Source organism: Aplidium turbinatum, chromosome 1 (genome assembly GCF_918807975.1).
Source record: "Aplidium turbinatum chromosome 1, kaAplTurb1.1, whole genome shotgun sequence".
Classification (NCBI taxonomy): domain Eukaryota; kingdom Metazoa; phylum Chordata; class Ascidiacea; order Aplousobranchia; family Polyclinidae; genus Aplidium; species Aplidium turbinatum.
Genome location: NC_137472.1, coordinates 61,499,269 through 61,526,814, shown reverse-complemented (window position 1 = coordinate 61,526,814; position 27,546 = coordinate 61,499,269). Strand labels below are relative to the sequence as shown.

Below are 27,546 nucleotides of genomic sequence, written 5' to 3'. Positions count from 1 at the left end.
AGCATTTTCAACAAAAATGTGGGTATGAATATTCCTATAAAATGGTGCTTTCCGGTGGCATAGCAAAAGGATAAGATCATGTCTTCTTCGGCATTTTTCGGAAATAAAGCTGAGTCTCTATCTTTTCTTGCTGCTAATTCCTGGCTGAGATATTTGAATGTTTGGTATTGGCAAAACTCGCTTTTTTAATGCAGTTTCGTTTAAAATTAGGCAAACTTTGTTTTAAAGACATAAAGAGTCTGAAAGCATCATTCTCAATATGATGACGTCACACGCGTGCCAAAGAGGGTGTTGAAACCCCCTAAAAAAAAACTTGGCGACGCCACTGCCTCATCCCTACGTCCACTCTTGCAATCTTCTATAAATTTCGACTTTTTCGTCATGTATGACAAAATAGAATTAGCTTTCCCTTTGCCAACACAAATAAGTGCGAAAACAACAACTAGCACGAAAACAGTTTCAAACAAAACATTAATTTTGTAGCCTAAACAATAAATTTGATGTGGACGTTTTTCCTACTTACAAAACATTCAAATTCAGTTCGTATTTTCAACTAAAGCCCCAGACGCCTTCGTCTCTCTGCTCAAATGTCTTATACAGTTTTACATGTCCGTGTGATTCGGCATTGACGTACATCGGTATGTCCACAGACATTTGACCACGAGAGTAGGCTACAGGAGCATCTGAACTTTAGGGAGTTAAAGAAAAGTGCCATCAAAGACCATATCATGGAATATTCTTTTTGCTTTGATCGAAAATTCTCTGCCGACTCATTTAAAATTTTGCGCAAAGGCAAATCTCAATTTGACACCAAAATCTAGAAAGCACTTTTAATCAAACGCTACAACCCAAATTTAAACAAACAATTATTTGCTGGAGGCGTGTCCATTCTCTTCAACATTTACTTGATGTATCACGTTCCCTGTGGTGCAAATTTTTTTGTAGTTATTTATGTAGTTGCCTTTTCCTAATGTAATTTTACCTTCAAGAAGTTGAAATTCATTACATTTTTATAAATATTTTCGGATTCCTGAGGAGGGCTTAAGTTAAACCGAAAGCGTTCAACTGTTAAAACTATTTGTAAATATGTAAAATATATTGTTATAATGCTCAGCCCTGTTGTGTCTTATTCATACCTAACCTGTAAGCAAAATATATAAATTGAGAACATGCAAAAACTTCATTTTTAGTGGCAAGTTAGGGGGGGCTTGAGCCCCCTTAGCCCCATGCTGGGTGCGCTACAGATGGTTGACCACCTCGGCTTCAACTCGTTGCCTCCTTCCACCTTGGCGATCACGCCAGTTTCGCATCCAGGTGCTGGCCGCTTTTTCTATTTTTTTTTTCGGTGACTGAGGCCAGCACCGGATTTTGTAGAACAGCTTTTACAACAAAGATGAACAAATTGTCAACAAAACTGTAACATTAAAATACGTCACGAGCATACTATCTAACCATTCAAAAATTTAATTTACGAGCAGCTGACTAGATGACCAAATGGTCTTTCGCTGTTCCAGGCTAATCAGATTGAATTTATCAACACTATTGTGTAATGTGTATTGTACTATTATAGAATCTGATTGGCAAATAAAGTTAATCCTCACCTCTCTTTCTACGGCAATGCAGTAAACAATTCGTCAAATACGCATCACTATCCTGTACCAATTGCCGGTTGTGAAGATAGACTGATTTATTATGCACAATTTGATACTCTCACATACCACTACAGCTTTTTGTGTTTTCAGACTTTATACCATGCTTATTTCTTTATGTTTTTGCAGTTAGATTTCACCTTAAAGTTTAATATGGAAGCAAAATCTTTTTGATCGTTACTTCACTTACTCTTTATAACATCTACTACAATGTTATTCATACAAGATAGTGCCTTCATTTGCGGCAAACCGGAATCTCCCTTCCAGCCGCCTTTTCCTGACCAGTTACATTTTTCGAATAATGAATTCGAAACGATGCACTCCATCACTCGCCAGCTACACTCTTTTACAGAAGAACCACCCACTACAGAAAGGCGAGAAATCTGCAACATAGAATACTCAGAAACAGAATATTACGTACCGATAATATGCTTCCTGAACAGTATTTGCTGAAATTTTGAGATCTTGGGTTGCGTCAGCAATGATCACGACGTGTATATTACTTTCCAATTACTAGTGGTGATGGAACACACTCCGGCTCTGAAGGTGTGTGTGGATGAGGTTAAGTTTGTGACCTTGGGTAACTATCTTTTGCATCATTGCGGTAATGCAAGAATAGACATGTTGCCTATAACATTGGTCAAAAACGCATACAATTGAAAATGGGATCTAGAAAGTCAATTAAAAATCAACAATGCTACATCAGGTGAGTAGAAAATATAGTCAAATTTGAAATCTACCCAAAGTTTAATCCTAAATGGACTGCATATTAAAGATTTTTTATTTAATTCCTTGAACCCATTTTCAATTTTACATTCCTCGTAGCGCCCTAATGTTGCATATATGCAACAAAGATTTTTGGGAAGTACATAAGTATGGGAGAGTAGAATGAATATTTGTGAAGAAAATGATACAAAAGAAAAACTTTCCATTGACCCTTTATAGCTCAATGTTGCAAACTTGCAACACATTGTACTTCTAAATATTCTGTGTTGTACTACACTTCTTTAGAAAAAAAAATCTGAAATTTTGATGTTTTTTTCTTGGGCGCTACGGAGTTGACCAATGTTACAGGCAAACTGTGCAGCCTATTCTTGCATTGTTGCAGTACCACAATGATGCAAAAAAAGAAGATTTATCCAAGGTCATGAACCTGACCAGTGACCACACACACATACAGCTTACACATACACCTCCGGCTCCAGGCCAGTCACTACAGTGCCGGTCTTAGGGTTTTTCGGGCCCTGTGCAAAATATGCTTTTGCGGGCCCCATGACAATAACCCAATTCAGTGGCGTAGCTAGGTACTTTGAAAGGGGAGGGGCGGCGGTGGTGGCGTGATCGCCAAAGACGACAACCAGCGGCGGAGGGTCTGGGGGGCCTCCCCCAGAAAATTTTGAAAAATTACTTTGAATTTGGGACATTCTGAGAGCATGTTCAACAAAAATTTAGGTATTAGTATTACTGTGAAATGGTGCTGTCCGGTGGCATAGCAAAAGGATAAGATCATGCTTTCTTTGGCATTTTTCGGAAATAAAGCAATGTCTCTACAGTATGTTGAGTCTGGATGCAACCTATTTCGTCCCCTGAAATCGTGTAACAAAATTAAATTTCGACTTATTTCGTCCCCTGAAAAGATCGAGAAATTTTGAAATGTTTGCGGCAACTCCGATCAGCGATTTCGGCTATGTCGTTTTTTTTTCTCGATCTTTTCAGGGTACGAAATATTCAGGCGACGAAATAGGTTGAATTCGTTGAGTCTATGTTTTCTTGTTGCGAATTCTTTTGCTGAATTCACTTGTTGAATTTTTCCTTTGAAAATGACAAAATTACTGCATTTTTTGAGTAAATTGCGGGCCCCCTAATTTGCGGGCCCTGTGCGATCGCACGGTTTGCACATCCCAAAGACCGGCACTGAGTCACATCACCTCTGGCCCGGAGCCAGAGTTGAAAAAAATGGCCGGAGTTCGTTCCATCACTACTTATTTTCTTCACTTCGCTGTTGTACGTGGCAGACAGTTATGTGAAAGAAAAAAAGGACAATTTCTATTTGCTTACCAGTAAGCGTTTGTATAACGTGACTAATTTTCTTCGCTTACAAACACCTGGCCTAAGACAATTATATAATTAAATGAATGAAGTATGCAAGTGACTAGCAAATCCTGACACATTTATCCAATATATTCCTTTAAGTGAGATACATTTTCAACAAGTTAAATTTACATTGAGTAGGATTTGGTTTGGCATTCTGACGTGATAAAACGATCGATATGTTAAAGCAGTACGCGATTATCTGTCTGTATACACAATACAATATCTCAACCAAAACTCATAAGAAACCCATACTTACAACATTTTCCACCTGGCACCAACTGTACATCATACACATCCCATGATTCATCGGGCTCAATTCGCTTGATTATAGCATGAGTTATCGATTTTGGATAAGTATAATTTGGCCAATACAGCTCTGTTTCCGTTTTGAACCAATTGCATGGAACACATTTAACTTCATTAGTTGTCATAAATATTACAACTTGATGCAATATGTACGGTAGTTAACATATGTTCCTAAAATGAAAAATATGGCAGTGGCTATATTACACAGTGTGTACACCAAAATGTCACTGGGGAGAGAAGCACCGTTTCTAGCTAATTTGGCGTCGCTGATCACGAATATGGCCATTAAAAGATGTTCCTGTGTACAGTTTTTTCAAAAAATTGAATTTTCGTTTGCACTGCACTGCAAACTGTAAATGCGGAAAAGTTTAGGGGGTACCTAAAACTTTAAAGCATCATATATCCGAACCTATAATAGATATTGAGCTAAAATTTGTAATGCATGCCTATATCATGCTAAATAACATATTGACCTAGTTTGAGCAAAATCGAATTGGGTGAAACAGAGAACTTTATGATTTTCAGGACGTTTAGCATGGAATGACCCAAATACCCCAAAAAATGCATTTTTTTAATTATCTCAAAAACGAATGCATTTAAAGAAAAGGTTCCTTTTATGACATATAGAAACATAGATATTCTGCATCTTTTGACATCAAAACTGACTTTCTACTATGAGTAGTTAGAGAGTTAAAGGATTTTTTAATAAATTTGACCTTTCGTGACCTTTATTGGGGGGTAGGTGGCTGGGTTTTGGGGCCTACCAAAAAAAATTTGTGTAAATGTTATTTTTTAAAGGTTTGCAGAACTCCCCATGTTGAAATTGCAAAAAAAATTTTTTTTCAAACCACCATAATGTATTGGACATATACCGGCAGTGGCGTACGCAGGATTTTTTCAAGGGGGGGGGGCCATTGAGAGTAGCGTAGCCAGGAATTTTGAAAGGGGGAATTTTGACGACCGGCGGGCGAAGCCCGACGGCGTTTTCGCTTTAGACGAAACCCAGCGGCGGGGGGTCTGGGGGGCTTCCCCCAGAAAATTTTGAAAAATTACTTTGATTTTGGTGCATTCTGAGAGCATTTTCAACAAAAATGTGGGAATAAATATTCCTGTAAAATGGTGTTGTCAGGTGGCATAGCAAAAGGATAAGATCATGTTTTCTTCGGCATTTTTCGGAAATAAAGCTAAGTCTCTATGTTTTCTTGTTGTTAATTCCTGGCTGAGATGTTTGAATGTTTGGTATTGGCAAAGCTCGCTCTTTTAATGCGGTTTTGTTTAAAATTAGGCTAGTTTTTTTAAACTGAAGGCATCATTCCCAAGCATAAAGAGACTGAAAGCATCATTCTCAATATCGTGACGTCACACGCGTGCCAAGTGGGGTGGTAACCCCCCCCCCCCTTGGCTACGCCACTGGCCATTGATATCCCAGATGTCTTCATGATATCCCAGTATGGTTTTAGTTTAGACTATATCCATTTCTCTCTCACTAATCACTGTAATAGACTTACAGAAAACTATGCTACATTGGCATACCTGGGGGTGGGGTAGGTGGAGTGGGCCATGCATTTCGTATTGGCTTAGTCTATAAAACAACATTGTTACAGTAATTGCTTTGACAGAGCAATGCAAAACAAATTAAATGCCTTAATCTACGTCGTTAAGTACTAAAACATTTTTAAGGGTAGGGGGGCATGGCCCAATGGCCCCCCCTGCGTACACCACTGTATACCGGTACCTAAATACATATGTGTATTGTGTATGTCTACTAGGCCTACATCATATTACAAATTTACCATGAAACCCTCTTCATCTGACTCTCGAAAGTGATCCTGTGTTAACTTCCAGATAAATTCTCTTACATATGCGCCTATGCGGCTTATACATTGTAGTGGGCAATAGACGACCAGTGACGCCACATATTTCCGAATTGTATGCGAAATATTTTGAGATCAAGAACAGAAGCTGGGCTTCTCACATCGTTTGTGCAGATTGTTCGTCAAAGCTAGCTGCGTGGAAAGCAGGACAGAAAAGAAGTTTGTTTGCCGTCTCCATGGTGTGGCGTGAACCCTTTAATCATGCATCTGACTGATAAATTTTTTGCCTCACGAAACTGCCCCAAGTATTGAATAACGCAAATCAGGCTGCCATTGAGTATCCTCATTCCTCATGTTCCCACTGCAATACGACTTGTGCAGCATTAATGCATTATGCTGATGACCCTGACTTATCCATTCCTGTATATCCAATGACTGAACAAAGTGATAGTGACTCAAGCACTGTATCAGATTCTCATGCTTACTCATCTGACTGCCATGAACCCAGACCACGATGCAACCACCACGAAATCTTATTACCAGAGTTGAACGATTTGGTCAGAGCACTGGAGTTGTCAATGAGACATACAGAGTTACTTGCTTCACGGTTGCAACAGTGGAAACTTACAGATAAAGCTGTCACTGTTTGGGGTGTTCGTGAAAAGTCTGCTACTATTCGGTGAGTCCGATTCGGTGAGGTCCGATTCGGTGAGAGCCTTTTTCGGTGAGAGCCCTATTCGGTGATTTTTTTGAAATTTTTTTTAAAAATTATCGGGTACCGTAGCCTAATTATCATTGCCGCTTTTACATCGTTTTAACGTCGCTAAACGTTGAAATAAGACCCTAACCCTTAACCCCTAACTTCTAACCCTAACCACTAACCCTAACCCCTAACTCTCACCCTTAACTCTTACCCCTAACCCCTAACCCTATAACGGCAATGATAATTAGACTACGGTACCCAATAATTAAAAAAAATCACCGAATAGGCCTCTCACCGAAAAAGACTCTCACCGAATAGGGAACTCACCGAATCGGACTCACCGAATCGGACTCTCCGAAACGGGCCATTCCGGTTCGTGAACGAAGAAAGGAGTTCATTGACTTTTTCCAAACAAGGTGATTGATGATGGGTCCAGCTGACATTTTGCAATGATGTTGTGGGACTGATGGGTGATCTGGCAGGTCAACATGATCCAGAGGACTGGGGACTCTTCATCAACTCTTCTAAGGAAAGTCTCAAAGCAGTACCACTGCATAATGGGAATAGAAAGCCATCAGTCCTTGTTGCATAATCTAGAACAATGAATGAGTCAAGAGAAAACATGAAATCTATCTTGGAAGCCATCAAATAGGATACATTCCAATGGTACCAGTGTGGAGACTTCAAAGTGTTGAACATGCTGATGGGAATGCAATTGGTGTATCGTACACAAAGTACTGTTGTTTCTCATGTCTATGGAACAGTCGGTCCGGACAATACCACTACATTCAACAGGAATGGCCGGCTAGGACATCATACAACCCTGGAGAGCACAATCTGGCCAACAATATAGTAGCAGATACAAGGGCCAGGATAGCCGGGCGATGTTGGCCGGATTCTGCTGGTCGAGGAAGAGAGACTTTACTGGTGAATACAAGCGCAAACCTTCAGAACAACACTTCTGAGTCTTGCCTCAACTGGATTTAGTTACAGGCGCTATTAGCTCTGACTTTACCACGTTTATTTAACACAGTGCACCCTAACTCTGGTTATATATTATATAGAATAATACAACTTATCTAATATTTTAAAATCTCTTTTTCTCAAAAATGGTACACAGGAGCTCATTTTAATGGTGAAATTCGCGTTCAGCATTGTCGATTTGACCATAAAAGATGTATCTATTGCCAGTGACAAATTTTTTAGTCAAAATGTACACACTGTGTTATTACCACATACAGCCGTTTCACAAAAAAAAACATTTACAAAGTGAAAGCAGCTCTCTTGTAGCATGATTGTGAGCAGAGCTGGGTCAATTACTGAGTTTTCAGTTCAATTACATTACAATTACACCATCAAAATTTTTAATTGCATTTATCAGAAATTTTCAATTTACAATAATAACTTATGAAGTGGCTATTCTTACCACATATTGTAAATATAGCCTCTGAGCCTGAGGCTATATACACACGTTCCCTAGAGCATGACCCATTCTCTCATCCTTCGTCAATAACAAAGAACGAAACAACAACGAAGAGAAAACTGCATATGTAACCTTTCAATTCAAGCTTTTTTTTTGATAAGATCAATCACAAAAAGAAAGAAATATGAAACGTGCGTGGTGTTGTTCCAACCAGTGTTGCCACAGAAAAAAAATCGTTAAATCCTGCAAGGGTTATTTCAGTTTCAGTTCAGTTTTGTTTTATTTCCGACCATCACAACAAAATACAATATATTATGCCAAACATATAAGATAACCATAGGCCCTAAGCTGTAGTTACTTTTATTAATGAACGAACTTAACTAATCAGATAGGACAATCAACTAACAGCAGTAACGAAGCTCAACTACAACCTTGACCTTACTATACAAAATGCTAAGTGACACGAAAAAGTTTCACAATGAATAATAAGCAAAACAAACACTTGGTGTGATGTCATAATCTTACATCCCCCTTTTTACAAATTAAGACGGTTAGGTGGTTTACGTGTTCTACAACTTCTGCGTAAGTTTATCTGAATAGGTTCAGGGAGACAAGAGTTTTGTTCATTTATGTGACAAGCAATGTCGGTATTTCCAACATCACTATTATTTGAACTGTTCAACATAATTATTGCATGGATCAAAAACAGGTGCATCAATAACGTTCTTTGATATGAGTGGTGCTTCATCACAGGTGACATTTAAATAACTTTGCGACAAGTTTTTGGGTGATTCCACACTACCACCAATTGTTTTTTTGAAAGCTCGGAGGAATCTCCTATTCCTCTCAAAAATCATACCACTAGGCAATTGCACCAAATAGCGACGGTTATTACCACATTCTTTTATAACACCACAACGATCAAATCGCTTAGATTTTGTGTTTTGCACAACCACTTCATCACCGACCCTGAAAGAAGACAAGTCTTTGGGCTTCAAGGTATTGTAGTATTTTTCACTACGAATCTTAGCCTCATACATTTTTCGATCATGTTCACCCACTTTGTCGTACCAGCACCGCTCAAAGTTTTTTCGGTGTGCTGGGACACAGTCTTGCACTGGATGACCGTAGAGTAAAACGGAAGGGCTGAACCCAGTAGCTTTATGAGGAGTGTTTCTGATTTGCAATAGACCTTTGGTCCATGCATTCATGTCCATCACTTTGCCATTCATGCATTTACAAGCTAAACGTTTAGCATTTTTGACTGCTAATTCAGCATAACAGTTCGCTTGTGGATATTCCGGACTACTTGGTACCCACTTAATGGACCATGAATCATAAAACGCTTTCATATCTTTAGATCCGAATGGAGGACCTTGATCACTCCATTTTTGATTGGGCACAGCAGTATCAACAAAGACTGCTCTAAGAAAATCTTTGAGAAAGTTCGAAGCCGCATGTACAGTTTTAGCTGTGGTAAACCAACCAGTGTACCAGTCTGTATAGCAAATAAACGTCATACCATTTAATTCAAACCAATCAGCAGATACTATTTCGAATGCTCTTGTTGGAATCGGCAAATGTCGCATGAGCTCTCTTGGATTGGATGGTCTGTCTTCTTGACAACCTTTTTGACAGCCCTGACATTTTTGTGCAATTTGCCGATCAATAGATGGCCAATAAACAATCAGCCTTGCTCTTGCTTGTGTTTCTTCGATCCCTCTATGTGACGAATGAAGATCTTCCAATACTTGCTTCCTTAAAGGTTTTGGAATCAATAGTCGTGAACCAAATAGACTAAAGCCGTCATCACTTATAGAGAGATTACTCCTGACTTGCCAAAATGGTTGAAGTATTTCATTCAGCTTGCTTTTCGCATTTGGGAACCCAGTGAGGATTTCTTGCTTTAGCAATTGATACTCAATATCTTCATCAGCATCCATTTTAACTTTTTCCAATCTGAAGGAGCATTCAGCTTCTTGAGCACAAGCATTGATTAAAGAAAATATTTGTTTTGAATCTTCTTCAGACTCCTGCATCTCGTTCTCATCAGGCTTTGAGGATGAATTCCTGCTCAATGCATCTGCAACTTTATTTTCTGCTCCAGGAATCCATTCCATCTTAAAGTCATAATGTAACAACTTCATAAGGCATTTTAAAATTCTGTTGTTAAGCATCTCATCTAGTCTTTTCTTATTCCAAATATTGATCAAAAGTTGGTGATCAGTGTAACAAATGAAACGATTTCCAAGTAGAAATGTACGACATTTTCTAGTTGCCCACGCGATACACTGTAGCTCTAACTCAATTGGGTGGTAGCGAGATTCTGCATCCAATAATGATCTAGATGCCACCTGAATAGGTTTCCACGATCTATCGATTTGCATTTGTTGCAAAACACAGCCTAATCCATGAATATTTGAAGCATCTGTAAATAGTCTTAGTGGCCTGCCTTGACAATATATCCTTATATCTAATGTACCCCTTGAAAAGTCGAAATGTACCCCTGGGGGTACATGTACCCTAGTTTGGGAACCCCTGTTTTACAGCATCAAATTTTGAAAAAATCCCCGCTTCTTCTCGTTCTACGCTCTGAAATGCTTCCAAAACCGATTTTGTTGGATAGAGTTCTCGTGAGACTGACTGATTTAGCTGTCTAAAATCAACACACAAACGAATTTTGTCCGAGTTCTTTTTGGCAGTAACGACAATAGGGCTGCACCAATCTGTTGGCTTTGTAACTGGAGAAATGATACCTTCCTTGACTAATTCATCCAATTCGTCTTTCAATTTTGCTTTGTAAGCCATAGGAACGTGTCTAGCATAAAGGACTTTGCATGATTTACAACCACTTTCAAGTTCAATTTTAAACTTTTCACCAGGCATAGGTGTAAGTCTCGGATCAAACACGTCTTTAAACTCTTCAATTAGAGATTATTTAGAAATCGCACGGCCAACAGATTTGTTTTCTGACTCAAGATTCATTACCAGTTTACCTTCACCATAAGGGAGCAATATGCTACTACCTTTTTGCAATGGGCATTGGGCATACCTCTTTTTCTGGCACATTTTCGGTTAGATATGGGTATTTATTGATGACAACAATACCTAAACTCTGCAACGATTTTTTAGATAAAATCATCTTGTCTAACTCCTTAAATACCACCAGCTTCGTGTTAAAACATGGCACGGTCGCAACACCTTAGTAGAATTTCGAAATTTAAAAAAACAAAGAGAAAAAATAAGAGTAAGTAAGAATTTAAAAATTAAATGAGTAAAAGCAAAAAACAACAAACAATATAAAAAAAAATAGACAGTTGCTATGCTGATCAGCCTTGGTGCGTTATCAAAAGTGTTGCTAGTCTTAAGGGGAACACTCTTGATGCGTAGCTCATCATGGAGAAGAGCAAGGTAAGCAAAGAAAAACCCCTAAAAAGAAGTCCTACCACGGGCTGTACTGTGCCAACACCTTACCAAACTGTACTGTGCCAACACCAGATTGCCATTACACAAATTGTACAGTTTTGCCTTTACCACACAGTACTGTGCCAATACCGGATTGCCCTTACACAAACTGTACAGTTTTGCCATTACCAAACTGTACTGTGCCAATACCGGATTGCCCTTACACAAACTGTACAGTTTTACCATTACCAAACTGTACTGTGCCAATCAGAGTTGGGCAATAGCGGCGCTACTTTTTTGGTAAAAGTAGCGGTAGCGGCGCTACTTTTTAGTTGGAGTAGCGGCTGCAGTAGCGGCGCTATTTTTTTTCCAAAGTAGCGGTAGCGGAAGAGGCGCTACTTTTTTTCAGTCGCACTCCCGCTACCCGCTACTTTTTTAATTTAAAGTGAAAAAATACTCGTTTTTTGGCAACACTGGCGTGGTCAAGCACTCAAGTAGCTATATAACCGGTTTGGTTGCAAAGTTTTGGTCCTTTGGAAATCTCGTTTGCTGGTGTGGAGCTGCGATCCTGCGATCAAGGTATGAAATCAGGGTCAGGGCCAGGGCAATACGCAGGGCGAGTCCAAGGCTTGTTACGGAGTCTTGCTTCCAACCATTACAATTTGCGCGAAGAAGTTGACCGAGATCAGCGATCGTGTGACCTGTGACTGTGAGAAGTTGAGAGTGAAAGTCCTTGAAGGAGTGCAGAAACGATTCAATAAGTGCTTCAACGACATGAAATGCTTTATGGCATCATGTCTTCATCCCTCCTTCCAGACGTCGTGGCTACAATTTCTGCATTACGTTTCCACGGATGATAAAACCTGAAAAACTCAAGAAAGATGTAATTCGACTGTTGCGGGAGACATCAAGCCAGGTTGATACTGAGAAGAGTGACACCAACACCAGTCACGACTACGAGGATGAATTTTTTGGTGTGTTGGCGCCATTCCGTGAAACGTCGGTGCAGAAGGAAACAGCAATTGTGGACACCTTTTTTCGGACAGGAGCAAGTCCTTGAGCTTTTTAAATACCGAGTAAAAACATCTGTTCATTAAATACAACACCCCTATTCCTTCCAGTGCTGCGGTGGAGAGACTCTTCTCAGTTGGAAAAGATGTGCTTAAAGTGCCCCTGACAGGCTGGACCCAAGTATAGTAACTTTTGTAAGCATTTTCTAGCGCAGAATTATGCTTAGCGAACTTTTTAATCTTAACCTCGAAGCTCGACTGGCTAGGGCGAAATTTATACAAAACGACAGTTCTGCAGCGCCACCACAGGCGAAACTCCATATTTCACTGCTCTGGGACGACTTTGGTGGTGTTACGTCATCCTGGGTGGGCGTCGTTAGCGACGGATAAAACAAATGCTTTCTAGATGTAATTGGTGGATCACAGTTTTGTCGGAGTTGGTACAAGCGGTTGCTTTTTTCGAAAATTTATTGTTTTTTGCAGTTTAATAAAACTGCACTGGATACGTTCGTACGAAACCTAAAATATACTTGAAGTGAAAAATGAAGAAATCGTACGAATCATCATTCATATTTAATTCATCATCATTCATCACTATTCATAAATAAATAAAAGTTCTTTCTCTCATAATGTGCCTTCAGTTGGCCATTGAAATCCGGTGTAACGGCCATCTGGACTTGAAAATTGTTTCGGATTTGCCAAACAATGCATGACGGCATCACAATCCGATTGTTGCTTCCGAGAGCACCACCTTGTACAGTAGTATTCACTCCAATACATTCCTGTAAGCGACTAATTACCGATACTGCCTGCAAGGAAATAAAATCACTTCGTTTAGTGTGCATTCTTTAGCGTTTAGGGTATTTTTAACCAAATGTAGCATCCTTACTCTTTTGATAGGTCTCCGTTTTCTCCTTTCGGTTTATTTCTTTTTCTCCAGTTCTTCCTGCTCCTCATAAAAAAGGTCCTCAGAACTGCAGGATGTAAGTGTGCCTCAAAATCGGTCAAATTGGTAACACAGCTAGATGAGTCTTTCTTCAAAAGTTCTTTTGTCTGTGGCACTTCATGGCAACATACACATTCATTGGGCTGGGACATAGACTCGCACTTGTGGCAAACGCACCACCTACAGTTCCAAGCACGCCACTCATTGCTGAGAAGTTCCAAATCGGGTTGGTGTTAACAAAATCATCTCCATTGAAGTGAAGAGAACTTATATGACTATTTTTGTATGATCCGTTCCACTTTCGAACACTTGAAGAAAACTTTGACTATTTTCTTCTCAACACCTTGTTTTGTTTGAAAAAGATAGCACACGTCTTTGTCACTGACTCTGTCACATAAACAGCAATTTCCAGGCATTACCTCAACCATAAAGTAAGGGTACTGTCTGTGAGATACTGCTATTACACTGCAAATGGCTATAGCCACATTAGGACAGATAAAAAATTATCCAAATTGTAGCCCTACAAGAGTTTAGAAAAACTGCAATTTCAATTGAATTGAGATGCTGTTTGATAAAAATAAACTCAATCTATTTGATCTAAACCTGATAGTGATAATAAGTTGACTTTTTCATTTTGGTAATTCTCATTTTGCACATGCTTTAGACCAATAGAGCCCCACACATTCACGTTTTGGAGCAGTCGTACCATACCTTACCAACTCACCACAGAGAAAGAATGTATCCTTCCACCCATGGTGACGTCATTTTCGCAATTGAATGAGTGCCAGATTTTCCGAAAGTGAACGATAGTTTGCAAGCGTGTAACTTAGTAGCCTGTTAATATTTTTTACGATTTGCTGGTCAGGGAAGCTTGTTAGTGTCATCTCTTTGGTATCTTAAGTAAATTAGCAAATTTATTTTCCTGTCAGAGGCACTTTAAGCCAAAGCGGGCAGGATTTAGTGACGCTCATTTTGAAATGCTCGTGTTTTTGGAAGATGCGTAACAATAAATTTCCCTTAGACGTAACGACGTTAAACTGACAGTGTAAACGAATGATGACATTCATTTTCAAGGTCATTTTTGCATCACTAGGGACTTGAAGAGTGTTTCCTAATGTCATTTTAGACAAAAGTAGCGGAAGAAGTAGCGGTAGCGCGCGCTATTTTGGTCCGAGTAGCGGTAGCGGGTAGCGCGCTACGTTTGTAAATTGGTAGCGGGTAGCGGTAGCGCGCGCTATTTTGGTCCAAGTAGCGGGTAGCGCGTTACTTTGAAAATAGCGGGTGCCCACCTCTGGTGCCAATACTGGATTGCCCTTACACAAACGGTACAGTTTTGCCCTTACAACATTGTATCGGCCCGATACAGGCTTTTTATTGGACAAACTGTACCATGTTGCCGATACAATACTGTACGTTGCCGGTATTGGCCCGATACAATGCAAACGTTACCGATACACCCGAACACGCCGATACAAATACAGTATTGGCCCAATACCGTGATGTTTGCTGGGAAACGAAACACAATTGAAATGTAATGAGTTAAAGCCACACCTAGATCAGGGCCGGATTTAGCTGATGAGAGGCCTGGGGCATTTTTAAATCGGGGGGCCCCAGCGAAAAAACACCTCTACGTCTACAGTAGCATTAATCCAGCACTGCACAGCATTTTGCAGAAACTTCAAAGGTTGAAAGAAAAAAAATAATATAAAAAAAATCACATTTTTTCCACGTAAGAGGGCCCCTCAAAAGTCGGGGAGGGGGGAACCTTCACCCTCTTCCCCCCCTAAATCCGGGCCTGACCTGGATGTTAAACTAAACAACACAGTCTTTTTTTGATTCAACTATAGGCCGCTGCTTCCTTGCATCTAAGATAGAATAAATCATAGAGTTTCCTTTCTCCTTTCTGACAGTTTTGAGACTGACCTCAGCGACTACACGAATCATTCTTTCAACGGCTTGAGTCTGTGGTGTGTATGAAGACGTTACTGGGACTGACTTTATTGCATCCCAAATTTCATCCTCTCTCTTAGTTCTTAGATGATAATAATGGTAGTTCAGTAACGTCAATCTGTGTCCAGTCGATCATATCAATACCGTATAATCCATTGCATTAAGATTAAGTTGATTAGCAGGGCGATGGAATCTTCATATTATTGTAGATGAAAGCTTTCGTGCTTTCAGAATTCGTCTAACAGCTACTTCACGAATGAAAGGCTTATTGTCATGAAACATGGCATATAGCAAGTTTTCGGGGTGAGCTGCATAACAATTTTGTCTGATCGATTTGTCGATGACAGACTGCACTTTTACTGGCTCAAGTCCACGACTGAGTTGTATCATAAGAAAAAGTAGCCTATTGCTGGAGCATCGCTGATATCTGTGGCCATCTTAGAGCAAACCATACAGACCAACATACAGCTGTTGCAATGAATCGTGTCAATGTCTTAACAGCTTCTGGTGGATGGGTTTGACTAACATAATAGCGGCACATTCGATTTGCTCCTGTGAATGATTATATTTCCCAGGATCTCTGTGTAAGAGTGTTTCAGTGCATTCCCCAGAACTGATTGCATGGCAGATTTCCAAAAGGTAGCCTACGTCTGGTCTGTGCTTAGATCTTTGAATTGTGCAATTTTGGCAAATGGGGAGTTTCAATTTTATCAAACAATGCGATCTCCAAGGCTATAAGGTTTGACCACAGAATATCGCCAATTTCACCAATGAATGTTTCTGGACCAAATGTCTTTCCAAATAATCCAAATAGATGCTGCAATGGTAACTCATTGATGGGCAGCATAGGCCTATATATATTCCATTGAACGTCATAATGGATATGATCTTCTATTCTAGCAATTATTCCATTACGATTTCTAGTGTTCACTGCTGTCTCGTCACAACCTGTTATTCGAATTCCATCCATATTCATATTCTCGTCGATCATACATTTTAAAACGTCAAGTGAACGACCACTTGGTGTTGTGACATGAGAGATGTAGATGTCACCAGGTTGTGTCAGTAAAACGTAATAGCATTCTTTTATTTTTCTCCTGTGGTGGTAGTCATCAAAGACATATGATTCATCCTTTCTCCCATCGAAATAGAGCGATATAAAATTATTGACTACAAGTTAGGTTGGTTTCAATCCAGTACGCCTCTTGACTTGGCAATGTCTCACTTTTCGTGGGTCAATAATGTTGTCTGTGGAGAAGTATTCTCCTAACACATCCTGCAAAGTAGCAGTGGCAATAGCAGCAACTGTTCATCTGTCGATCCGCTTCCCTTGCAACACAAGGGATTGGGATGGTATTGTAGGCACTACTTGTTGAGAAACTCTCCGTGAAACTCGGATCATTATCGGATGAATAAGATAAGGAGTCAGTTTAACAACGTTTTTTGTGACGTGTTAACCCTATCTTAATACGAGCTGTTTTCGTACGCGGAAAGCACGTCACGGGCTATCTTAGCCCCTGCTAATTAATGGTTAATAACGGATTAACGGAAGCTTTGAAAATTACAGAGCTAAAATATTTGACAAGATAATAGTCATGTATATTTTGCGTATAGAAATTAAATTTTTACCCAACAAATTTATTGAAATAAAATGTTTGAGATTAAAAGACGTCAGAAAGTTGGTTTTTATTCTACTTTCCCAAAAATAGCTTCAAAATTGAAATTTTGAATTATAACATAAAGTAATGCTAAACTAAACAAAAAATTACTTTTGCTCATAAATATAAGACATTTTTGGGCGTTTTTGAATTTCAAAGTAGGCTGCACTAACATTTATATTGCACTTACATTAAATTATATATATCTACCATTGCACGAAAATGTCTGGTCTCCTGAGACGAAATGCTTATTGTGAAGGACAGGAAGTAAGAAAAATGAACAGTTTAGGTTTAGAAAATTCGCAAAGAACAAAAACTAAACGTCAAGAAATTTCACATTTCTAGCATATTTCCTTCTGCGAAATATTTCACTACTAGAGTGGGGCGCCCTCATAAAACCCCGTGTCGCTACAAATAGGGTTAAACCGCACAACTATTAGAAGTATGCTCACTGCGCAGGATTGGATTCACTGTAATCTCATCGCGGTAATTTCATCGTGGTAATTTCATCGCAGTAATTTCATCACATGGTAATTACATCGCATACATTGTGATCGCATTGTAATTACATCGCAAGACACCACATCGTCAGTAATTTAATCGTCTTCGTCAACGTCCACCCACTTTTTTTAAAGTGAAAAGGCGGATGATAAAGTAAATGAAGCCCATTAAAATTCAAAGTTCAAAGTTGTTGTAATAAGCAAATTAAAATGAAGTGACCAATGACCATATTAAAAATATCTGAGACAGTTGCTTTTTAATCAAAACGACAAGTTATGTGCAATTCCTCTTAAGAAATCCAGAATTTCGCGATTTTCAAAATCGTTGACTATTCTTTGAATTCTCAATGCAGTATCCTTATATTTCTTTTTCTTACGGGGAATTTCCGCACCTGCTGTATATTGTTCCATTATTGCTTCATTTCTTGCTTGTTCGTCCTTCAAGATTTGTAAAAAATTCCAGATGGTAGGATGAGATGCCTCTATTAATTCGTTGAATGAGCGATGCCACCCTTCACAGGCATTGTTTGTCTTAGAACCACATAGTTTGGCTGCACTAAAACAATTCCATAGAACATGATCAAAGCGAGGGGGGCGACGTACTAAGCGACGGTTTGTCCGTCCAATCCACGTATCCTCAACATAATCTAAGACAGGCTGGGCTTCTTCGCAGCTGGGCAAGAACGCAGCTGGTAGCCTTGCCTCATACTGCGATGTAATTACCTGACGATGTGATATACTGCGATGTAATTACCATGCGGTGAAATTACCACGATGATATTACCACGATGAAATTACCGGACACCGCAGGATTGCCGGATTGGGCGAAAAAATGAGATAAAAGAACAACAATTTCCGCAACTTTTCGCCCAATCTGGCAATCCTGTTATAGAAACAGGGAGTTATTGGGCTAATGGGTTGCTGTGCACAAAACGATTTTAAGCTTTGAGGATGTGTTTAGAAGGTAAAGTCGCACCTATGTTCAAATTTATATGATAAATGGAGAAATCAACCCACCCTAATGTATAATCTATAATGTATAATCTACATTCTTGTATAATAATCTAAAATTAATTATCTAACATAACATCTAGAGTACATTACGTTGTATCAATGTTATCTAACATAACATGTAGAGTACATTACGTTGTATCAACGTTATCTAACGTCACATCTACCAAACTCTAACCTCGAATTATTCATAATATTTTGCTTCTGGTAATTGTAGCCTAGCTAGCTTATGGTAGCCTACAATCACCAAGGTTTGTTATTCTATCGTTGATTCTACGTCAATAAACATTAAATCAACGTGAAGTATTTGCATCAACATTACATTGATTCAACGACGTTTCAACAATACACAGTTGGAAGGATCCAAAGTATTCCAATTTGTGGAAAACTTCTTAAATTTAATTATTCGCTTCGTCTTTTACAGAAGTTGAAGATCTCGTTTGGCTCCGGTGACGTCATTATCCACAAGGATCGAGATGATTGAAAGATTTTGTTGTTTCTTTATTTGATGTTGTTTTATGTTAAATTAATGTTATCCGTTCTTTGTTTATTACATGACGACGACGTTCTATCAACGCTAGACAACGTTGTATCAACGTAAACTTCAACGTTGCTATAATGAAATTACAGTCAGGAAAGTGTCGGGGGTTCACCTCTCTTTAACGACATCTAGTGTTGCTAATTATTAATTTTATTTAAAAATTTCAATTAAAAATTCAAATCAAAATTTATTACTTTACAGTGTTGCCAGGTGAGTCAACTTTGAAGTGTTGTCAGATTAGACTTTTTTCAAATTTTAATAAAGGTTTCAAGTCAGGAATCTGAAAGTAGCTGTCGAAATGAGCTTTGATTGCAAGTAACGTTAAATAAGCTCATTTGTTAAAATAAAATAGTTCATGTCAATGAAATAGATAATTTTAAAGTTTTGCCAGATTAAGTTTTTTTTTTTTAATTTACATACATACAAATAGTTCAAGATTTAAATTTATACTGAAAGAAAGAATATTAAAATAAAAGAAAATAGATTGAATCGTGATTTCTGTAACGAAACACATAACGTAAGATTGTTGAACTATGGGCTACCTCTAAAATACCTCTTCTACATACCCATTATCGAGCATATTTAGTGTTGCAAGATGTTTTTAAATAAAAATAGTGTTTCTTGTAGTCAAATCGAAACAATAGAAAGTCAAAGGAATCAGCAATATTGCAACCTGTTTGAAATTTTCCTCTACTATCAAGCAAAACTCACAGACCTTGCAGCACTAGACAATTATTAAGTATTTTCTGAAATCTACAGACATTTTTAAGGGTTGTCGGACCGTAATCTTACTTCTAACTTTCCAAATGCTGCCCAAACAGTCATACGTAAAACTGGATCTGGCAACCCTGACAATGAGTACTTAGAGTTAATGTAGCTTACTTTATAAACCGTAACGTACTTATGAACTCGAAGAGTTGATTGAACAAAGTTCGCCTGGAACAGAAAATTTTTCGATATGAGGGTTTCACTGGAATGTTTTTGTTTATAAAGATGTAGACCTGGGGCAGGAAGGTGTAAGCGTACGGTACATCAAGAAGCGACGTCGTTGGTTTGTCCGATTAGTCTATAGGCTAGGGCCTAGCTCGACATGTAAAGGAAAGAGAGGGTGCAATAGTCTGTTTCTAAAGGTTGAGCGGAAGGAGTTAAATGATTCTGTTCCACGGTGGTTGATTGAAAAGGGTGCAATCTGGATTGAATTTGTTTTCGTCCGCCCCGATAGCTCAGTTGCTGGTTAGCGCGTGACTTCGTGAACGAAGAGCTTCAAGATCAAGCGGCGCTGGTTCAAATTTTGGGGTGTGTGCTTGAGCAACTCATTCTAAGGACTGCTCTCCATTCAGCGGCACCTAATGGATGGAATAATTCCCCCCACAACAATCGGAAAACTTCACTCTGCCAATCTCGGTAACCGGCCCTGTGTCAAAAAGCCTGTACAAGCAGGGCCGGATTAAGGGTACTGTAGGCCTAAGGCTGCTCTTGAAATCTGTCCTCCAAAGAATACGAAGAAAGATTTTACCGGAAATATCTGCTTGCCAATACGGATTCATGCCTGACAGAGGAACGAGAAATGCAATTTTTGTAGTTCGCATGCTGTGTGAACGTTCAATTCAACATCAACAAGATGTGTTTCTGTGTTTCATAGATTATCAGAAAGCTTTCGATAAAGTACGCCATTTCTAGCTTCTTTCATCACTAAAACGAATTGGGATTGATGATAAAGATTTCCGTATGATACACAATCTATACTACAAGCAGCAAGCCGCTGTCATGCTTTCCGATGGAATCACTGAATGGATGGAAATATCAAGAGGTGTTAGACAGGGCTGTGTCATGAGCCCAGATCTTTTCAATTTGTACAGTGAACTCATCCTTAGAGAACTGGAAGATATTGATGAAAAAATTAATATAAACGGAAAACTTATAAATAACATTCGATTAGGGACAGTAGAATATCGGGACGACTCACTTTGCTGATTTTTCTTGCGACATGGACAGCTGGAGGGTTACTTAGAAGTTCAAAAATTAGAAGAACTGCAAAACGTTTTCTTTGCTTTTAGGTTAATTTATTCTCATCAAATGAATTGCTATATTTGGTTAAAGTTTTGGATGCTAGAAAATCTGCAAAACCATACTGCAGCAGTGTGAGGCTACTTACCGTTACCGGTGTAGCATGAAGTCTACCCCTGCATTATCATAACTTGAATACTATTAAATAAACATTATATCACACATTTGTTTTGTCGATACACACTTTGTACACACTTGGGTAGGTCATATCAACTGCACCTGAGTATGCGACATATGGAAGTAGACCTCAAGCTGCAGTTGCATCAAATTTGGTCATAACATTGTGACTAGGCTGGCGCAAAATCTCCAAAAAAAAAATTTTTTTCTTTTAAATTTTTCGTCAGTTTGGAATATTGTTCCTTTTGGTAAATGTATCTCCTACACCAAATTTTACAAAAAAATATTAACGTTTGACCCTGGTTCACCTGGTTTGAATTTTTTCAAAATATCGAATTTTCGCTTATCCCTGAAACTGCTCACTCGCTATCTTCTAATGCACTCTAGCATCTTAATGGACACAATAAGAGGCAGTAACACAAACTTGTAGCAAGCAAAGTAGTTTAATTATCAATTCCATGAACACTGACACATGTATTACTCTCAAAAGGTCGAATTCTACCACGTTTCAGACATGATTTTCTTTGTGCACTCTTCACGTAGTAAATATCTACTGCTTTCAGTTTCTTGAATCATTTGACGATGTTTATCGATTTTCACAGGCCAACAAAACTTTTTTTTATATAAAGACATGTGAGAGTAATTTTAAGGTATTTCGAGGCCCCTAATTCTAAAAATGCACTAAGTTTTCTCGAATTGGCTTTAGTTTTTGAGTTACAGCAAAAACATTTTTTTCCCAATTTTGAGCCCCTATAGATTTAAGGTCGTGTCGTTTACTACATAGACAAAACTGGAAGTAATCTCAGGCACATTTCTGAGTTGTATAAACGCTATTTGGAACCAATCACGTTGATTACAACCCAAACAAACAGCTATTTAACGTTTACTGGCCTAGTAACAATCAAAATATGATGTGAAGTAAGCCTGAGGATACAAGATGTAGAATATATAACTTGCGTTTTGCATTAATATATTTGTTCATTTCAACAGTCTCAGACTTACTAAGTAAGCTACTAAGTACAAACAAAATGCATACATTGTTTAATTGTTTTGCTTAACAAACTAGACAAATAAACAAAACAAAGCTATCGATGAACAAACGCAACTCTTTATTATGATTGGCCTACTGAGCAACACCCATCAAGGTACGAAGGCCATTTATATAATTACAGAATACAAAGTTATGTTCTTCAGTAAAGTAGCTGCATTTATCCTTGCTGCGGAAGAACGTAATCTTGGCCTTGGAGTCAAGAATGCCATGTTGATCGAGATGAGGAGCCAAGATTGCAGCTACCACTTTTGATAACTAAATCTTTAACTACCACAGTAGGTGGTAGAAATGGTTTTGAGAAAAAAACTTGACTTTGCTACAAAACATTACTGAAGGTATTGAGGTTACTCTCAGTCATGCCCGTTTTCCTATTGTTTCAAGCAAATCACCACTTGAAACTATAGAGAGGGCAAACAAAAAACAGAAATAGCAACGTCCATGCAATGACTGCCTTGCACACTCCATGTAAACATGATGTTCCAACTTCCTTCAAACATCCTCACCGTGCAGAAGTATCAATTTTCATGGTGATTCCACGGCTCTCTTCATGTCATGGCACTCTGAACTTCTTAGCCTTGAGCCCAGAAACCGGTTTGAGTGCAATGTTTGCATACTTTAGGAGGAACCCAGGACTTATCTTGATCACCCAGCTTCATATCAAAGTAATAATAATAATGCTTGTTTTTATATAGCGCTGTATCTATCGCAAAATGTGTTGGTCCTCTGCGTTGCTTCATGCAGCAAAATATATCTGGGTTGTTTGTACAGCATCCTACTTGTCAATGGCATATTTTATTAGCCTATATGCCATTTATTTAGCCTATAGACCAGAAAAAAACTTCTTGCAGCAAAGACTTGGCCTTAGCAAAGGCTTGGAATAAAACTTCATTTGTAGCCTACAAGTATCCATTTCAGTAGGCCTACCTTTTCAATATAAAGCTGCATTCATAAACACATGACTTTCGGAATATTTTTCTTGTGATGTAGGCCTACTGATTAACAACTGCAACAGGGCTGAAAATAAGTAATTTGCTAATTGAATGCTTTTGAGAAACGATTTCAAAAATATTTTCATTGTCGAATATCTCGAAAACTAGACGCAATTCGAAAAAACTAAGTGCATTTTCGGAATCAGGGGCCCTGAAATACTCTAAAATGACTCTCATCTTTTATGCCAAATTTTTTTGTTGGTCTACAATGTTATAGATTCACTGACTGCGAAAAGGCTGTAAAATCAACTAAAATGACACTAAGAGCATGCACTATTAGTGACTCTCAGACTTGGAGTAGGGTGAAAATGTTCCACGTGGAAGTTAACAGAGGAAGTGACGTCAAAATCACGTGGTCAAATTTTGAGAAATCCTCTCTTGAGATACTTCTAAACCACTTCGAAATTAACTAATTTTTCAGAAAAATTCAGAATTTCTCCTTGGGTGAACCAGGGTCAAAGGTCAAAACCCAACAAAAATTTTTGGTTTACAAATATCAGTGAGCAAAATGGAACATTATTCCAAACTGACAAAAATTTTAAAGAACATCAAGGAAAATGAGCCACCCTAATTGTGACCCTCCAGTTGTCCACCTTACTTTTGAGTGAGCAATCCCCTACTTCTACCATCCCTACATTCGATATGCAGACGACACAGTCTTGCTTGCAACGTCACAATGTGGTTTGCAAATTTTACTAGATGCAGTTCAAACATCCAGTGAAAAATATGGACTAAAAATAAACATTAACAAAACTAAAACTCTGGCAGTCTCGAAACGTCTTCCTGAACCAACAATTTGCGTGTACTGCAATGATAACAAAATTGAACAGGTTCAAAAATTCAATTATTTGGGCTCAATACTGAATCCAAGCACCCGATGTGAAGAAGAAATTATACGACGCATTGCATTATCAAAGTCGAGTTTCAACACCATGACAAAAATCTTTAAAGATCGAAAGCTCTCCAAAACTTTAAAAATTCGTTTGTTAAAATGCTTTGTTTGGTCAATTTTGATGTACGGATGTGAAACCTGGACGCTAACAACAAAAACCCGAAAAAAGCTTGAAGCTGCAGAAATGTGGTTTTACCGAAGAATTCTTAAAATTCCATGGACAGCTTTTCGAACCAACAGAGCAGTTCTCCAACAGATGGGCCAGGGGCAGCAGATAATGAGATTTATAGAAATGCGGCAACTGAAGTTCTTGGGTCACAGCATAAGTAAAGGCGAACTTAAAGATTTATCTTTAAGTGGAAAAATAATAGGAAAACGGTCAAGAGGAGCTCAAAGATTCACATTTTCGCACAATTTTCAACCACAAATCAAAAACCCTACTAAAATTTGGCAAGACGCACGAGATCGATCAAACTGGAACATCATTGTACATCGAGGGCTGTATCAGCCATGATACCTACAGAGAGAGAGAGGCCTAAGGCTGTTTACTAGAGAAGGGCCTAATTTAGCACATCAAGCTACAAAAAGTTACAAGAATACAGACATGAAAAATTCAAATTATTTAACTTACTGCAAAATGGCAAATGATGACGCGTAATTGATTTTGGAAACAAACGCAATTTTTTGTGTAAAATTTGAAGCAGATGGAAAAGATTTTAGAAAGAAAGAAATGGATAGTAGGTACCTATGGTAATACTCTACCAAATGACACTTTAAATCAAGGGTTTTCAACCATTTTCCCACCGCGACCTTCTCAGAGCAATCAATGTAGACTCGCGACCCCCCATAAAACTATTCAACAAAAGCATATTTAATGCAAAATTAAACCAAATTTGATTCATGCCGACATCAAGTTATGTTTAGTTTTGCTGTTCCAACGTAAACTTCCGAAACCAAAATGATTTTTGCGATGTTATTACGGCTTTTATTACATTTTCTATCAATCTTAGCTAGATAATATTAGGCTTACCATACGTCCCGTTTTAGACGGGACAGTCCCGCTTTTTAACGTCTTGTCCCGGCGTCCCGACCGGTCAGCCAAACGTCCCGCTTGGGTGTTCAGCCAGCCAGCATAAATACAAGAACATTACCAATTAGCATGTTCTTGTTACTGTTGTGGCTGTGTAGCGTAGACCGGTAAAGAATACTTTGCAAAGAATAGGCTACTTGAAATGTTTGAGGAATTGAAAAGTTACTTCAACTCCTGTTCCAGCCAATTGTTCACCAAATCAAACGTCATATAAAAACCGTTATGGTCTACTTAACCTAGCTGGCATCTTACGTCATGGAAATTGCTAGAAAATGTCCAAATATTGCACCATCGGTCGTAAGACCTGATGAAATATTGCATCACTACCTTTGAACACCGGTTTGAATTGCGTGACAATGTCTTTCATTATTGCGTCACAGTTACTGTCTACGTGCATTTGAGATATCGCAAATTATTCTAGTCATTCGTGAAATGGTTGCTTGAGAGTTAGTCGCACATTTAACTGTTTGCTTAGTGCTTGCTAGCTGGATAAAATTTCCGTCTTTTATCTAAGTAATCTGTTCTGTAGTGACAAGTTTTAGTGGTGTACGGCGTTGCATCCAATTTCGACAGCCAGGTGGCTAATTTTACAGAAATACAAACTTGAATAGACGTTTCGAAGGAGTGTATCTTTTTCGGTCATTACATACAGACGAACGGATCCGGGAACTTTATGTTACAATTTTCCCACGAAGAGATTATGGTTTACCGCTGTGACCATAAAAAATAAAAGACGTCGCTTGTTAGCTGGTAGGCCAAGAAGAACTTGAAGCAAGAAAAAATAAAAGACGTCGCTTGTTAGCTGGTAGGCCAAGAAGCACTAGAAGCACATAAAAAATAAAAGACGTGACTTGTTAGCTGGTAGGCCAAGAAGCACTAGAAGCACATAAAAAAATAAAAGACGAGTTCTTGTCAGTTGGTAGGTCAAGAAGAAATTAAAGCAAAATAATAAAAGAAGATCTTGTTGGTTGGTAGTCTACAAAAGCAAAAGAAAATTAAAGACTTTTCTTCTCAGTTGGTACTGAAGAACTTCAAGTTAATAATTAAAGGCGTTTCTTTGTTGGTTCTGAAGAAAAAAACAACATTGACATTCATTTGAAGAAAAAAGATTAAAGACAATCGATCTGTGCTTGAAGATTCAAGTGAACGAATCCAAGCAAGTTTTGTGGAACTTTTGGACTTCATTCATATACCCTTACATCTACGGTATTGTGCATTTAAATTCTTTTTTATATTTTGTACGGTCTTTGCAGTTAAGTTTTTTATAACTTAATTTTGTGTGTTTGTGTAACTCAATTTTTTAATTGTTAAATTTAGCCCCAACATTTAATATGTCTACACTCGGTGGCGACAGGGACTCGGCCGCCGTCGACTCGACTGAGTTTAAGCCTGATGATGTTCTTTGCGGTCGGGCAGGCCATTCTGGGGAGGGACCCAGTAACAATGAGGCTAAGTCAGTTCGAGAGGCCCGACATCTTAGACGGGATATTTTGACTCAAATTGGGGAACTTTCTGTAACCCTAGGCTCTTTGAGTGATAAGCAGGAACTGTTAATTTTTAGATCTAAGTTCTCTACTTTGGAAGAGGATTTACGGCATTTCCATGCTCTTTTAATTAAAATTTTTAACTCTGCAATCTTGGCAGAACTTCGTGATAGGGTAGATCCCGAATTTAACTCGTTGAAAAATAACTTCGAACAAAAAGAAAGTGAGTTTTCAGATATGTTAGATGCTGACATACATCCTGAGGATAGCGCCTCAAATGTAAGCACTAGGATGTCTAAGAGCTCGTCACGAATAATTGCACAAATTAACCTACAGCTAAGACGAGAGGAGCTCCAGATACAAGCCGAGGCCGAAGCGAGAGCTGCTGAGGCCGCCGCGAGAGCTGAGTCCATACGAGCTGAGGCTGCCGCGAGAGCTGAGGCCGAAGCTAGAGCTGCTGAGTTCGCACTCAAAGACGCTCAGTTGAGGGCTGAACAACGTAAAGAGGTAGTTTTAGCTGAATATCGTTCAGAGTTGGGCTCCCGGCGTAGCTCTACGAAGGGATCTTCTAGGCATTTCAGAAGTGAACATCAATCACAGTTTAATTTACATAACCTTTTCCAGACGCCTGTTCAATCTGTAAGTGGACCAGTACAATCCACATGTTTTCAAACTGTTTCAGGAGGTCTCGGGGCCGCAGCTCAGGATCTTCCGAAGGATCTAAAGCCAAAGCCTGCAAATTTTAGCCGAAGTCTTTCCCCAGAGCCCGCCATTAGCAGTAATGCTTTGCCCCCTTCACAGTTTTCTGCGCCGCTAGTTTTTGATCGCCCAGCTACACGTAATTTG

At 38.8% G+C, this 27,546-nt stretch overlaps 2 protein-coding genes across 5 annotated transcripts in view; one reads left to right on the top strand and one right to left on the bottom strand.

Moving 5' to 3' along the window:
* Positions 1 to 19,200, top strand: part of LOC145784531 (uncharacterized) — a 62,690-nt gene extending 43,490 nt beyond the window's left edge. Inside the window, exon 6 of the mRNA XM_082596372.1 lies at positions 18,894 to 19,200. Coding sequence (XP_082452498.1) covers positions 18,894 to 18,953 — 60 coding nt within the window. The 3' untranslated portion in view covers positions 18,954 to 19,200. The remainder of the gene's footprint in view (positions 1 to 18,893) is intronic.
* Positions 1 to 27,546, bottom strand: part of LOC145784470 (protein NLRC5-like) — a 562,247-nt gene that overhangs the window by 201,278 nt on the left and 333,423 nt on the right. The window lies entirely within an intron of this gene.